Source organism: Balaenoptera acutorostrata, chromosome 2, assembly GCF_949987535.1.
Source record: "Balaenoptera acutorostrata chromosome 2, mBalAcu1.1, whole genome shotgun sequence".
Taxonomy (NCBI): domain Eukaryota; kingdom Metazoa; phylum Chordata; class Mammalia; order Artiodactyla; family Balaenopteridae; genus Balaenoptera; species Balaenoptera acutorostrata.
In genome coordinates this window covers 141,716,096-141,729,555 of record NC_080065.1, presented here as the reverse complement: position 1 = coordinate 141,729,555, position 13,460 = coordinate 141,716,096, and the positions used below count along the sequence as shown (strand labels likewise).

Here is a 13,460-nt window from a genome sequence, read left to right as displayed (position 1 = left end):
ATAGAATGACAACATCAAACTCCAAACTATTCCTGTCCAAAGTAGAATCCTTCTTACAATCCAAGTCAAAGAGGTTGTCCAGTATAGTTTTGTGTATACATTAACATGCAAAAACTATGGCTTAGAAAGACATGACACACCCAGCAAGAATATTTAGTACTTCTTGCCACACTGGCATCATTCATTCTGTCTTTTCATTCTTGCCCATTTGCACTTATGAGAAATTCTAATTCCTTACCATGGCCTGCCGATTTCATTGCCTACAGTTCTCCCACTAAGTCAGTACCCCTTTTCTTTGGACACACCAAGCTTTGGCACTTGCTGCTTCCTTTGTTAGAGACACTGTTCCCTGGACCTTCAAATGGAGACAGCTCCCTCTCATCATTCAGCTCTCTGCTCAACAGTCATCTCCTCAGAGAGGCCTTCCCGGACCCTGCTATTTAAAACAGACCCTCCCTCCATTCCAGTTACTCTCTTTCCCATTACTCTTTTGTTTTATTCATAGCACTTACCACTACCTGACTTTATCTTATACACATATTTGTTAGCTTGTTTACATGATTGTTACTGTCTCCCCTTAAAACTTGGCTCCAAGAGAATAGGAGCCTTTTCTATCCTATGTACCGCTGCTTTGTGAGCACCTAAATTAGCGCCTAGCATGTAGTAGATGCTCAATAAATCGTTGTTGAATGAATGGGTAAAATACTTTATTGAGAGTGAAATGTGGGAATAAATGTGAGAATAAATATAATGTTGGAAAAAACATGATCCCTGCTCTCAAGGGCTCATATTCTAATCTCCTGACTCCAGCTTTTGATGTCACAGCAGCTATCACCAGCATCCTGTTTTCACTTTTATTTTTGCCCCTATTTCAAAAATTTCCAAGAATAGATACAATAATGAGGGCCCCTTCATTCCCTTCAGAGCTGTTTCTACAGACTCTCAGTGGGACGCCCTCACCATCCAGTGTTCAGGGCAAGTAAGGCTGCCTGAATTTGACAAATAAAACAGCTGGCCCACAGTCCCAGGTCATGTGGGAGTGGGGCCAGAATGACACTTACCAAATGACCACACATCCGACTTGCTGCTATAGCGACTGAAAGAGAAGACTTCCGGGGACGCCCACTTCACCGGGAATTTGGTGCCTGAGGAACTGGTGTACTGGTCATCAAGGACGAACCTGGCGAGAGAGTGGAGAGAGATCGTCTGAGTGTCCTGGTGGCCTGCATCCCATTCCTGAGACTTTGCCAGCACCACAGGTCCGTATTACCTTGTCATCCCAAAGTCGGACACCTTGATGACTTGGTTTTCTCCAACCAAACAATTCCGGGCAGCCTGGAGCAGAGACAGGCAAACGAAAGGGAAAGGAAAACTTGGTGGGTAATCAGTAATTAAGGAGTCTCCTATAATCACAGTCCTTTGCTTTTCCATGTGCTGCTTTGCTTTTCCATGTGTTGCTGTGCAGAAGCAATGAGGAGCTTCACAAGTGCTAATTAAGCTTCACTAGTGCCTGATGGAAAGTTGAATGTTAAGATCCTTTATCAGGATGAGTAAACCTGGTCTTTCATCTTCATTCCTGGGATCCTAATCAGAAGAAACATCCGTGGTGTTGTGTAACCAACTGTAAACTCCAGTGCAACCTGATATTAACCTCAGGGATGACATGAAGAAGCTATCACCCATTTGACTAAAATAAGAATGTGTTGAAGTTGCTAATTCTCTTAAAACTATTCCTCAGTAAGGATGGTACGTGGTCCCTAATTCGATTGGAAGAGCCCTTAGCAAGAAAAGATCCATGAGTCCCAAATTTTAATGTGCCTGCAAATCCCATGGGGGGACATGTTAAAATGAATATTCCCAAGCCTCAACCCCCAGAGATTCTGAGGATGGTTCTAGGATCACCCCAATATGATCCTGGTAGAGCCTTGGATAACATTTTGAGAAACATGTGCTTGTCAATTTCTTTCATTTTACCAAGAGGAAAAGGAGACACAGAGAGGTTAAGAAGGAGAGGCTGTCAGCTTTATTTAGAAAGAATGTAAACTCCAACTCAGAGGGTGAAAGTTAGAGGTGGGGCTGGAAATAGAGCCCAGATCTGAGTCCCATGAGGACATCCCACAGCGGGTGGAGGAAGGAAGAAGTTGAGAGGGAAAGGAAGAGGGCTTATGCCTTATTATTGATTCATGCATTCCCAGTCTTCGTAGCTCTACATTTCAGTGGGACATGCCCCTTCACCCTGGACCTGTAGGGGTTTGCCCTCCCCCCTCTTACCAGGTCTCTGTGGATGACACATGCCTCTTCCAGGTAGGCCATGCCCTCACACACGTCCAGGCACATGCCCAGCAGGGTCTCTGCAGCAAAGAGCCCCCGCTGGCTGCGCAGATAATCTGACAGGCAGCCGTGTTCCATGAACTCAAACACCAGGCAGATGGGGGCTTGCTCCAGGCACACTCCATAGAGCTGGACCAGTTTGGGGTGAGAGAGTTTCCTGGAGAAAAATGGCAAGGGGTGAGATGGTCTAAGTTTAGTCTCCCCAAAATACACTCCCTCCCCCAAACAAAAATGTCTCATTGAGCTGAGACCTGAAGAATGGCAGGGACTCAGCTGGTGTATGCAAGAATGAACGAAGGCCTGTGTGGTTGGCATGTCATGGAACCAGCGGAAAGATGGGTAGGAGATGAGATTGGGGAGTGGGCAGGGCCAGACCATGGTGGGCCTTTTAGACCACAGTGAGAAGCTTGGAGTTATTCTCCATACCATGGGAAGCCATCCTGGACTTGAGCAGGGAGGTGGCACAAGATGGCATCAGAATGGTATTTAAAGAGCACAGCACAGAACATCCTTCCCAAGGTATCTCTGCATACTCTTGTTTTGGCCACTCACATCATGACTTCAGCCTCCTCGATGAAGTCCTCTTCTGACATAGCTCCTTCCTGAATGGTTTTGATGGCCACCTTGTCCCTGTTGAGCCAGTAGCCAAGATGCACCAACCCAAACTGCCCGCTACCAATCTCCTGCACAAAAGTGAGCTCTGAGGGATCAATCACCCATTTCCCTGGAAGAGAAAGAGTTTTCCAGAGTTGACAAGCAGTAGATATGAAGTATAGGACTACCATATATATATAGCCCTATACAGAATGTTAGCCTATTGTTAATATAACTCAAAGATGGAAAATGGTATAAGCCTGTATACTTAGAACTAGAGATAGACAAAAGCATCTTTTTTCCCAAATAATAACATAGAATATGTATTGAAAGCCATGAAAAATGTGTGTGGGGACAATTACATGGAAAGAGAAAGGAGGATGGCATTAGTTGAGATATTAAAGAAAGTCAGTGAAAGGGTTCTAAGGTCCCAACCATTTCCTATACCTGATTGAATAATTTCTATTGTCATTTTTCACATAGAGCAAGTTTTATTTGAACTGGTCATTCATTCATTCATTTATCCATCAAGAGCATCCATTATGTACATAGCACTTGCTAGGCCTTAGCAGGCGTTAGGGGTAAGGTGGTGGATTCCAAGAGGACTGGTACAGAGGTGCAAGCCAGCACACAGTCTCGCACATAGGTAGGCTTTCAATAAATGCTCAAAAAATGAATAAAAGGGATCCGAGTCTCAATTTTCACACTGGCAAAAATGAGTGGGTTCATAAAATACTCTCCGGGCTTCCATCCAGCATGGGCACATTCGGATTCCACAGGTATTAGAATTATCTTATTTTTATAAGGAGGCTGAGGGGCATTATCCTTTCCTGATGCTTGGTCTAGTACCATAAACTGTTCAATTTCTACCTCTTTGAGGCACAGACTCAACAGAAAACAGTACCGAGCACCTACTGTGTGCAGATATGGTGCTGGTTAGGGATGGAGAGCCCACACAGTGTTTCTCAAAGTATCACCCTCTAACCCCCATGTCAAAATCACCTGGGGCACTTGTTGAAAAGGCAACCCCAGGACCCCACTGTCTGGGACTGTGTTTTGGTAAATGTTGGGTCGGGGCTGGAAGTCAACACTTTTCTTAAGCATCCTATGTAACTTTGATGCACAGTGAAGCTTGAGAACCACCAATCTAGAAGATATAAAATGAAAGGTACACCAGCCTTCTCCTCGACCAGCACAGTTTGGACCAGGGGATGCAGGCAGAAAATCACAAGTGGGTGAAACGGTTCCATAGGACAAGAAGGAAGAGTAGGGCCTACGGCCCTAGAGATGCATGCCCTGCCTAAAAGGATTCAAAAAAATTTAACACAGTGCTATGCAGACAGACATTTCTGGATGCTGCTGGCTTACAGCACTTGCAATGGACCCATACCTAACAAACTAGATGATACAGAAGTTCTAGAAAATTGGCAAGAACACAGTACTATAGCACTGGTTTCTAATATTTTTTTCTAATAGCATTTAGCAGAGTGCTCTGTACAAAGTAGGTGCTCAGTAAACAGTTCATTGATGAACTGTCATCTAAAACCAATAGACATTGATGTGACCTAGATAAATGTGCATACGTATAGATGGAATCTTACACACATTGTAAATGTTCATTTGTGCACACCATCTGCAGATATACAGTGTACCTGTTTAATGATCATTTTATGTCTGGGGAAGTCCATTCAGAATTTACCCCAGACCTCTAGGGATGTGAGTTAGTGCAAATGAATAACATTCCCAAATGCACTGCTTACCATATCTCAGCCCTGCCGTGACCGGGGCTTTCTGCCTCCAGGAACTAACTGGATACCGGAGTCTAGTGACTAGGCCTGGGTTGATTACAAAGTGAAAGGCAGTCATTAGAGTTTTACCATAGCAACCATCCAAGTCAAATCACCAGGAAAAAATATAATCCAATGCAAAAGCTATTTTTATTCTGGAAAACAAATTCCAAAGCCCAATCACTGATATTACATCTTTCCTGAGAAGAGGTGTAATGTCACAGGTGGGCAGGTGGTGAAATCTCATGATTCCAGCAGCAGAATTTGCTAATGAAGAATATGTAATATAATCAAATATTTGGCCTCCTTTTCTATTTGTATAGTTATTATTTATGGTCAGTTTGTCTGAGATGAAGAAACCCAGCTGGGTGTTTGTCACTTTTCTCCAAGTTCCCCTGAGAGGGTCCCCCTCTGGCCTTGTCCCTTAGAACTCACCTCCTCCATTGTGTTGGTGATAATTGACGAGGAGAGGGATGGAATCAAACACGTACTTTTCAGCCACGTAATATCGCTTGGGGTTGTCATTTGTTTCTTTGATGTGATAGTGCTTTATACAGGGGTTGTTCTCACTTAAACAAATGAAACATAAATGCAGTGATTATTAAGAAGCAATGTTTAGACACAGAAATGTCTACTGGTAGCAGATTCCTATTAGCTTTCTTTTTTACCCTCTCACATGGATGGCAGATATATTTCAACTTGTGTGTCAGTCTTGACAGGCTGGCCTTGGGTGCTGTATTAAGGACTCTGAGGCTGCATCTGGACTCAGGATTGGTGCCATGATGGACTGGTGATGTTTCTTCCAAAACCTCAAAATGGGCAATCGTCTTGTATGTGCTACATGTTTGCCTTCCCTGCTGTGTGGATTTAACTAATCTTCAGCATATGTTAAGGAAGCATCTTGGCCCCTTCGTACTTATTTGGCTTTGTGTAGCAGAGTTAACATAGCAGCCCTGACTGCTATCCTTAGAAAGGCCTGCTTGCAAGATTGGCCCTTGGCTGGCTTCTGAGAACTTAGATTTTAGGAAGGCGCTCACCATTCTCTAACTGATAAGGATGGCTCCCTATACCTAAATTGTTTGCATAAACAATGTGGCTCATGCTCAATGCTTGCTTTTCTCCTGGGAGTCTGGAATTTTGCTATGTGCTAGGCAGAGGGTACCCAGGTGACCAGCCCCCAGTGAAAGGATCTGTAAGGTTCTGGCACGTAGTAAGGACTCAATAAATGGTGGATAGTTTTATTAGCAGAGCCAGAACTAGAATTCATATTTTCTCGCTTGCAGTCAAAAGTATCTTTTTTGTTATTCTTTGGATTAAATTATAAATGCATCAAATACAAGACCAGGTATTTTATTTCTTTAGAGCTTTGCACTCAGGGATGCCAACTGGGAAGGGAACCTGGCATCCAGCCCTAGCTCTGTCACTTTCTAGGTAAGTGACTTCAGTTATGTTCTTAATCTCCCTAGCCTTGGTTTTCTCACAGGGATCAGGGAAACACAGTATTTCTAGGGACTCCTCTACCTCTTGCACTGTCTGACATTCCTGTGTGTGGCTCATCGCTCACCCACCTCAGGACTGTCTCTCCCCACTTCGCTGAGTTAGCACCATACCTTACGATGGCCTTGGTGAAAACAGACACAGTGTATGTCCCTGGAGTCCTGGAATCTCGTACCATGAAGGCTCCTTCTTTGCCCTGGAAGGGTTAGAAAGAATGGAAAATCAGCGATCCCAGGAAACCAGGCTCATGCATCCAGCTTCACTTTCTTGCCTGTGAAAGGAGGAAATACTGTAGGCCAGCTTGGCACAGAGCAGCCTTTCAGCTATAATGGCTACCGTTTCATTCATTCATTCCAGAGACATTTCTTGAGCTCCTACCATGGTTCCAAGACTATTCTAGTGATGACATAAACAGTAAACGAAGGCAAACAGACACAAGCTCTGCCCTCTTGGAGCTCATTACAGATATTGTCCAGCCCTCACCACAACATTGCAGCCTAGGTGTTACTATCTTCAATTTTCTGATGAGGATACTGAGTGCTGCAGAGCTGAAGTGACTTTCTCACGACCTACAAATATAGGTGGCAGACCTGGGATTTGAACTTTGAATGTGGCAGGTGAGCAAAACCTTTGCTCATTCTCCTAGTCTATGGTGCCCTCCATTCAACAAACGTTAGAAGCCATTTCTCTGTTGCCCACAAGGGCACAAAACTTCTGTCTTGGAAGCTTCACCATTTTCTTAATGGGAATATATTTTGCAGGCCCTTTCTCAAGTGCTGATTTTGCTGCAGGGCAAAAGGAGAAAGAACACGAAGCTGCCGGTTGCGTGAGGGAAGTGGAGAGAAGGGGAAGCCCCCAAGATGTACCCTTCACCCCACTGACAATTTTGCCAGTGCTGATGAAATAAGTACTAACAAACGGGGAGACCAGTTTTTTCAGTCCTGGTAGGAACTTGAAAGTCTTAACTCTGTGTTTTGAGTACTTTGTGTCTAAGGCTCTGTTCCTACCCACCTGTCAATCTGTGCTGGTGATATTCGCAAAATCTGTTGCTATGGTTTGCTTAACTTAGGCATACTGAGGGCCATAAGTGAAAGCCAGAGAGAGAAGAGCCTCGTGTGGTGGGCATACACTTGTTGTATATGGAGCAAAATATACACAGTTTAGAAGCTCTTCCACCCCCTAATCCCAAAGGTGGGTCATCTACACATACAAATGATACACAGATGGCCATGCTAATTGTTTGCATCCTAGAATCTCAGGGTTAGAAAAGACCTTTTAGAAGAACCTAGAAAGATTCTCTAGCCCAGGGTTATCCCAACCTCAGTACTATAGACGTTTGGGGTGCAGTAATTCTTTGTCATGGGGGCTGCCCTGTCATCATAGGATGTTTAGCGGCATCCCTGGCCTCTATCAACTGGATGCCAGACATTGTCACATGTTCCCTGGGGGACAAAATCACCCCTGGTGGAGAACCACTGATCTGGCCTAACTCCCTAAACCCCTGTGCCCCAAACTTTGTTGGTGATCACAATCCCCTGAAGAATCTAAAGCACAGAACAAGACAGAACAAAACAACGACTATGAGCAGTTTACCATGCTCCTCGCCCCTCCCCGCCTCCCCATACCTACACACTTGGAATCTCCAGGACTGAGGCCCTGGGACCTGAACTTTTTTTTTTTTTTTAATTAATTAATTTATTTATTTATGGCTGTGTTGGGTGTTCGTTGCTGCACGCAGGCTTTCTCTGGTTGCGGCGAGCAGGGATTACTCTTCGTTGCGGTGCACGGGCTTCTCATTGCGGTGGCTTCTCTTGTTGCAGAGCACGGGCTCTAGGCGCATGGGCTTCAGTAGTTGTGGCTCACGGGCTCAGTAGTTGCAGCACGCAGGCGCTAGAGCACAGACTCAGTAGTTGTGGTGCACGGGCTTAGTTGCTCCGCGGCATGTGGGATCTTCCCGGACCAGGGCTTGAACCGTGTCCCCTGCATTGGCAGGTGGATTCTTAACCACTGCGCCACCAGGGAAGTCCCGGGACCTGAACTTTTAAAAGGCTTATGGACATCCAGATTTGGTCTCCACTGACTCAACTGAAAATGCATTTCTTATTTATAACAGTCCTGAAGAGTAGTCCCTGTCATCTGAAAGAGCACTAATAGTTAGAAAGTTCATCCTCACGTAGACACGTAACCTGCTTCCTCTGACTTGGCCCTAAACCCGCAGAGGGGAATCTGGGGGGGATGGTTGGCCCTTACATCATTGTGCATTCTCGCCAAACTTAGAGGTTAGCACAACAACTTTGTGAGACTCCCAAAACTCTTCTTCTCTCTGCTGGGAGATTCAAGAGTCTATTTTGAAATTTGAGGGAAGCGGAGGGTAGGGGAGTTGGACGACGGTGGTCAAAAGGTACACATTTCCAGTTTATAAGATATATTCTGGGGATGTAATGTACAGCATGGTGACTAGAGTTAACAATACCGTATTGTATATTTGAAAGTTGCTCAGAGTAGATCTTAAGAGTTCTCATCACAAGAAAAAAAATTGTAACTATGTGTAGAGATGGATGTTAACTAAAATTGTATTAATCATTTTGCAATATATACATAAATCAAATCATTATGTGGCACACCTTCAAATTACACAATGTTGTAGGTCGATTATATCTCACTAAAGCTGGAAAAAGAAAGGAAGAAATTCAAAGCTGAGACCTGAATCTTCGTCTCTGTTGTCCACCCTTGACCTTCCTTTCTCAAGGTCGTGAGCTAGGGCTGCCCTAGCTGTTGCCTGAAAGCAGGGGAAGAAATGAGGAAAATACAGAAAGCTGCTACATTTCTTTTTCCAAGATGTCGTAGTACCCTAGGACAGTCCTAGTATTCTGTCTTTGTACACACAGAATTTACTTTAATGATTTTGTATTTCATGAATTTTTTGAAATTTAAGAAAATGAGTTGTCAATCTTTCTGGACCAATAGTACAACCTTATGCCCATATTAGCCTCCCACATTCTCTACAGTGTGCTCTGTGCACGACCTTGGACATGGTGAGGACAGAGGAGAACTAACCAGGTTCTTATTTTCATCTTCTCAGATATGAATGTAAACTGTTTATCCAGTGCAATAGTAAACACCCTTCTAACTTTTGCATGCAAATCGCCCTTTTAAAAAACTTGATTTTCCAAAAATTAGATTGTCCCCCCTTTGGGGTTAGTAGTTTATTCAGTTTCTGAAGTAAAGGTGATCTATGTGACACCAAAAAATCCCAGAGTAGTTCATGAGATTTTAAAACAGCTTTTGAAGCCTAATTTAGATAACATGAAATTCTCCTCTTTTAAGTGTACAAATCAGTGATTTTTATCAAAATCACAGAGTTGTATAACCATCACCAGAATATAATTTTAGAATATTTCATCACTCCCAAAAGACACCTCAGTATCATTTGCACCCCTGCCACACTCATATGACTTCTCTATAGATTTGCCTATTCTAGAAATTTCATGTAAATGAAACCATACAATATGTGGTCTCTTATGACTGGATTCTTACTCTTAGCATATTGTTTACAAGGTTCATCAAGTTGTAGCATGTATCAGTACTTCATTCCTTTTTATGGCTGCATAATATTCCGTTGTATGGATTACACCACATTTTGTTTATCTATTCATCAATTGCTGGGCGTTTGGGTTGTTTCAACCTTTGGCTGTTGTGAATAATGAATTTGTGTCTGGCTTCTTCTACTCAACATCATGTTTGTGATATTCATCCATGTATTACATGTACCATCACTTGTCTTCAAAATTTCTCCCCTTTTGCCCAAATATCGAAGCTTTTGCTCTTGCCTCACTGAAATGTGATGGGTTAAGTTCAAGACAGGAAGAAACTAAACTTTAGCCGAGGCAGACATTCTCTACATATGTAACTTATTCTAAAGGGAAGAAACATAGACCAAAAAGACCCCAAGTGTATCAACTATCTGTGAAGAAGGGAGTGGTAATGTCTCTTCTATTTAATTAAGAATGTTTTGTTGTTGTTATTCTTTCAAAGAAACCATTATTATTTTTTTTAAATTTGTGATTAGAGAGGGGCCCAACTGTTAACAAGAGTAAACTGATCCACAGACATCAGACAAAGGAGAGGTAAAGTTTTCAGTCAGCTCTGCCGAGGACGGGAGGCTGGCAGAGCTCTTCCTCCATCGTAGTTGCTCTAGGTGGCATTCAGTGCTGGTGACAGGAAACTCTGGTTTAGGGCTGAGGCAGCACAGGGTTCTGAGGAAAAGGAGGCATCCGGCATGTGCCTTATCACCTACTTCCTGCGAGGGGCTCAGAGGAAGTCACAACCACCAAGAACAGTGGAGTCTAAAGGGTCTCTGCTCCTGTCATTGCCATGCATAGGGGCACTGATCTGTGCAATGCAGCCAGGGTAGGTCGGGGAGGGGGCTTGTTCCCACAGGATATAGTCAAGGTCTCACTTTACCTTTTACTATTTTATCTAGAAAAATAAAGATGTAACAATAGAAAAAAAAATCATGCCAAGGGGGTAAAATACACAGATGGGAAGTATAGGGATGGGAGAATAGAACTTAACTCATATATTCCCTTACTAACTGTGTGTGTGTGCATGTGTATATGTGCATGTGTGCATGTGTGTGTGTGTGTGTGTGTGTGTGTGTGTGTGTGTCTGTGAAGAAGCATCCCTGCTCTAGTCCAGGCTATGCCACTGATTTACACTCAGTTTACTCCCCTGTAGCACAAAGGGGATGGACCAGGTGTTCTTTAAAAGGAATTCTAACTCAGTCTATAATTCTGTCAACACAGATGTTTCCTGATTAAATGCAGGAGCTTCAGTTTTCTCAGTTGTAAAATGACTTTTGCAAGATGGTTGGGAGAATTAAAGTGCCTAAAACAGTTCCTGGAATATAATACCAGAACAAGGACTATTAGAGCTATCATTAGCTGTTATTATCACACGCTATGGTATACCACCTGTTAGAAGCATTAATGCCATTGTCTGCTTTCATCTGAGACATGTTGACTGTTAGGAATTTACTTCTTTCTTTCTGTCCGTATGATTTGAAGGGCACCTTACAGAAGATAATCTTGCTACACAGGGTAGGTTATTGTGAAAAAGATGGACTGATAACTTACAGCTTGTTCACACTGCATTATAATTTAAGAGTGTCTCTGACAGCCACTCTTCATTCTGGAGGTGGTTCATTTCTTTTCTTGAAAAAATCCTGGTATGGAGTCAGTACTGTATCTTTAATAACATCTTAGAATCATGGAAATATGATAAACCAATGTCTGAGATAAGGCTTCTGCCCAAAATTCAGGTCACCCAACGTATGCAATGCTGTGAAGTATAGAGTACCTGCCTGCAAAGAATTCACCCTCTACCTAAATGGGTTACGACAGAAGAGAGACAGCTGAGGTCCGAGGCTGAGTGAAAACAGAGCCACTGGAGATGTCATGACATTGCACCATAAGGGTTCAAAGGTGTGGAAAAACCACATTCCACAGCTTGTGGGAGGGAAAGCATGAGAGGCTTCTTAGAGGAGGTACTATCTGAATAATTGATAGGACACAATAGGAGATATTTTCTGTGGTTCCCAAACTTGGGTAAGACCCAGAATCACCTGGGTACCACTTCCTAAGGTTCTGACTGGTGAGGGCTGGAGTCCTGGAATTTGTATTTTTAAAAAGCTCCCCAATGATGCTCATGATTAGCCAGCTTCTCCTACAGCATATTTGTTAATTTAAAAACACTTCTTAAGCATTTGCTATATTCATTCACTCAATAAATATTCATTGAGCAATTACATTATCATAGGTACAGTTCTGGGGTCCTGTGTACAGCAGGAACAAGGTAAAGGGTTTATATTCTAGTGGAGAAATATGCACGGGGCAGTACATCAGGAGATTTAGTTAATAAAAATAAAATAAATCCATTTTTGGTCAATAATAATGAATCAATCAATCTTTTAAGGGTCCTATAATTGTTAGATAAGGGGATACTAAATTCACCCCTGAAACAATTCAGCTGATGTTTCAAACATCATACAACATAGGGACCCAATGAAGTTTGCCCTTATATTACCTAAGGAGGCAAAGAGGATTTGGTGAAGTAGTCTAGAATATTAATAAGGAGGAATGTTTCAACTGCCCTAGCAAGCAGAATGTATTTAAGTGTCTCCAAAGAACTGTTGTAAAATAGAAATCATCTTTTGCTAATCATTAACGTGGGCTGTTTTAGGTGCTCCATGGGTGCTTCATTAACCAATGTGGGATTGAAAATAACAAAACTGCACTTGTTTAAACTCAGTATAATTCTTATTTAATTATAGGTTCTTATTGGTTAGTTTAATAATTTATTATGTTATCCAATAACATAGGTGCTGAGTGGGCCACATATGCATCACAAGTTTGACTTGAAAAAATATAGATTCCCACAAACTAACCCTGGAGAGTCTGATTCTGTAGGTCTGGGCTGGGGCCTGGAAATCTGTATTTTTAAAAATTTCCCAGTGATTCTAATGTGCGATATTGGGAACCACAGGAAATAATTAAGTGCTGAGTCCAGGTGGAAACAAGGAGAAACCAGAGTCTAGTAATGACTCAGCTTATTTCCTCTTCCTCCATGAAATCTTTCTAATTCTAAAATATTCTCAGAACTCTAAGGCCACTAAAAGCCTACTGAATATGTTCAGTTTTTCTTAGATTATCCTGTTTCTTCAGAGTTTGTCTTGTTTCCCAATAGAGTCTAAAGCTTATTGAGATCAAAGACCCTGTCTCAAGTATCTCTATGCGCTTAGATCTGTGCTCAGCAAAATGGTAAGGTATGTGAGTTTATACTGAGAAATCCTAATAAAGGAAATGGTGCAGACGTCATAAAGGCAACAGATGCTGATTGAGACGGCTGACATCATACAGACTGCCTGTTTTGCAGCCGTCACTGGAAAACACAAATAGTCTTTTGGAAAATCCACAAACAACTGGACTTGCCCTCTTTGATGAGAACAAAACTGCCCACGGGCAGAGCATCTCACCTTGTCCTCTTTGCCAGCTGCCTGCTCACCGGCAACTTAACCAAAGGAGAAAAAGTTCACTGCTCCAAAATATGACTGTGGGCTCTCTTCCTGTCTCCATTTCCTCTTATAGAAATTATATTTTTGCCTTTGATAGAATGAATCAATCTATTATCAGTTTCCCTTGTGCAAAAGTAAATAGTATATTAATTAACTATATGCCTTTAGATTATTCTTTG

The 13,460-nt window shown here is 42.6% G+C and overlaps 1 protein-coding gene across 1 annotated transcript in view; it reads right to left on the bottom strand.

Moving 5' to 3' along the window:
* Nucleotides 1-13,460, bottom strand: part of ITK (IL2 inducible T cell kinase) — a 64,729-nt gene that overhangs the window by 5,757 nt on the left and 45,512 nt on the right. The window contains exons 9-15 of the mRNA XM_007165522.3: nt 6,323-6,405; nt 5,148-5,281; nt 4,686-4,760; nt 2,884-3,055; nt 2,272-2,488; nt 1,271-1,335; nt 1,062-1,180 (exon numbers count right to left, since the gene is read on the bottom strand). Coding sequence (XP_007165584.1) covers nt 1,062-1,180; nt 1,271-1,335; nt 2,272-2,488; nt 2,884-3,055; nt 4,686-4,760; nt 5,148-5,281; nt 6,323-6,405 — 865 coding nt within the window. The remainder of the gene's footprint in view (nt 1-1,061; nt 1,181-1,270; nt 1,336-2,271; nt 2,489-2,883; nt 3,056-4,685; nt 4,761-5,147; nt 5,282-6,322; nt 6,406-13,460) is intronic.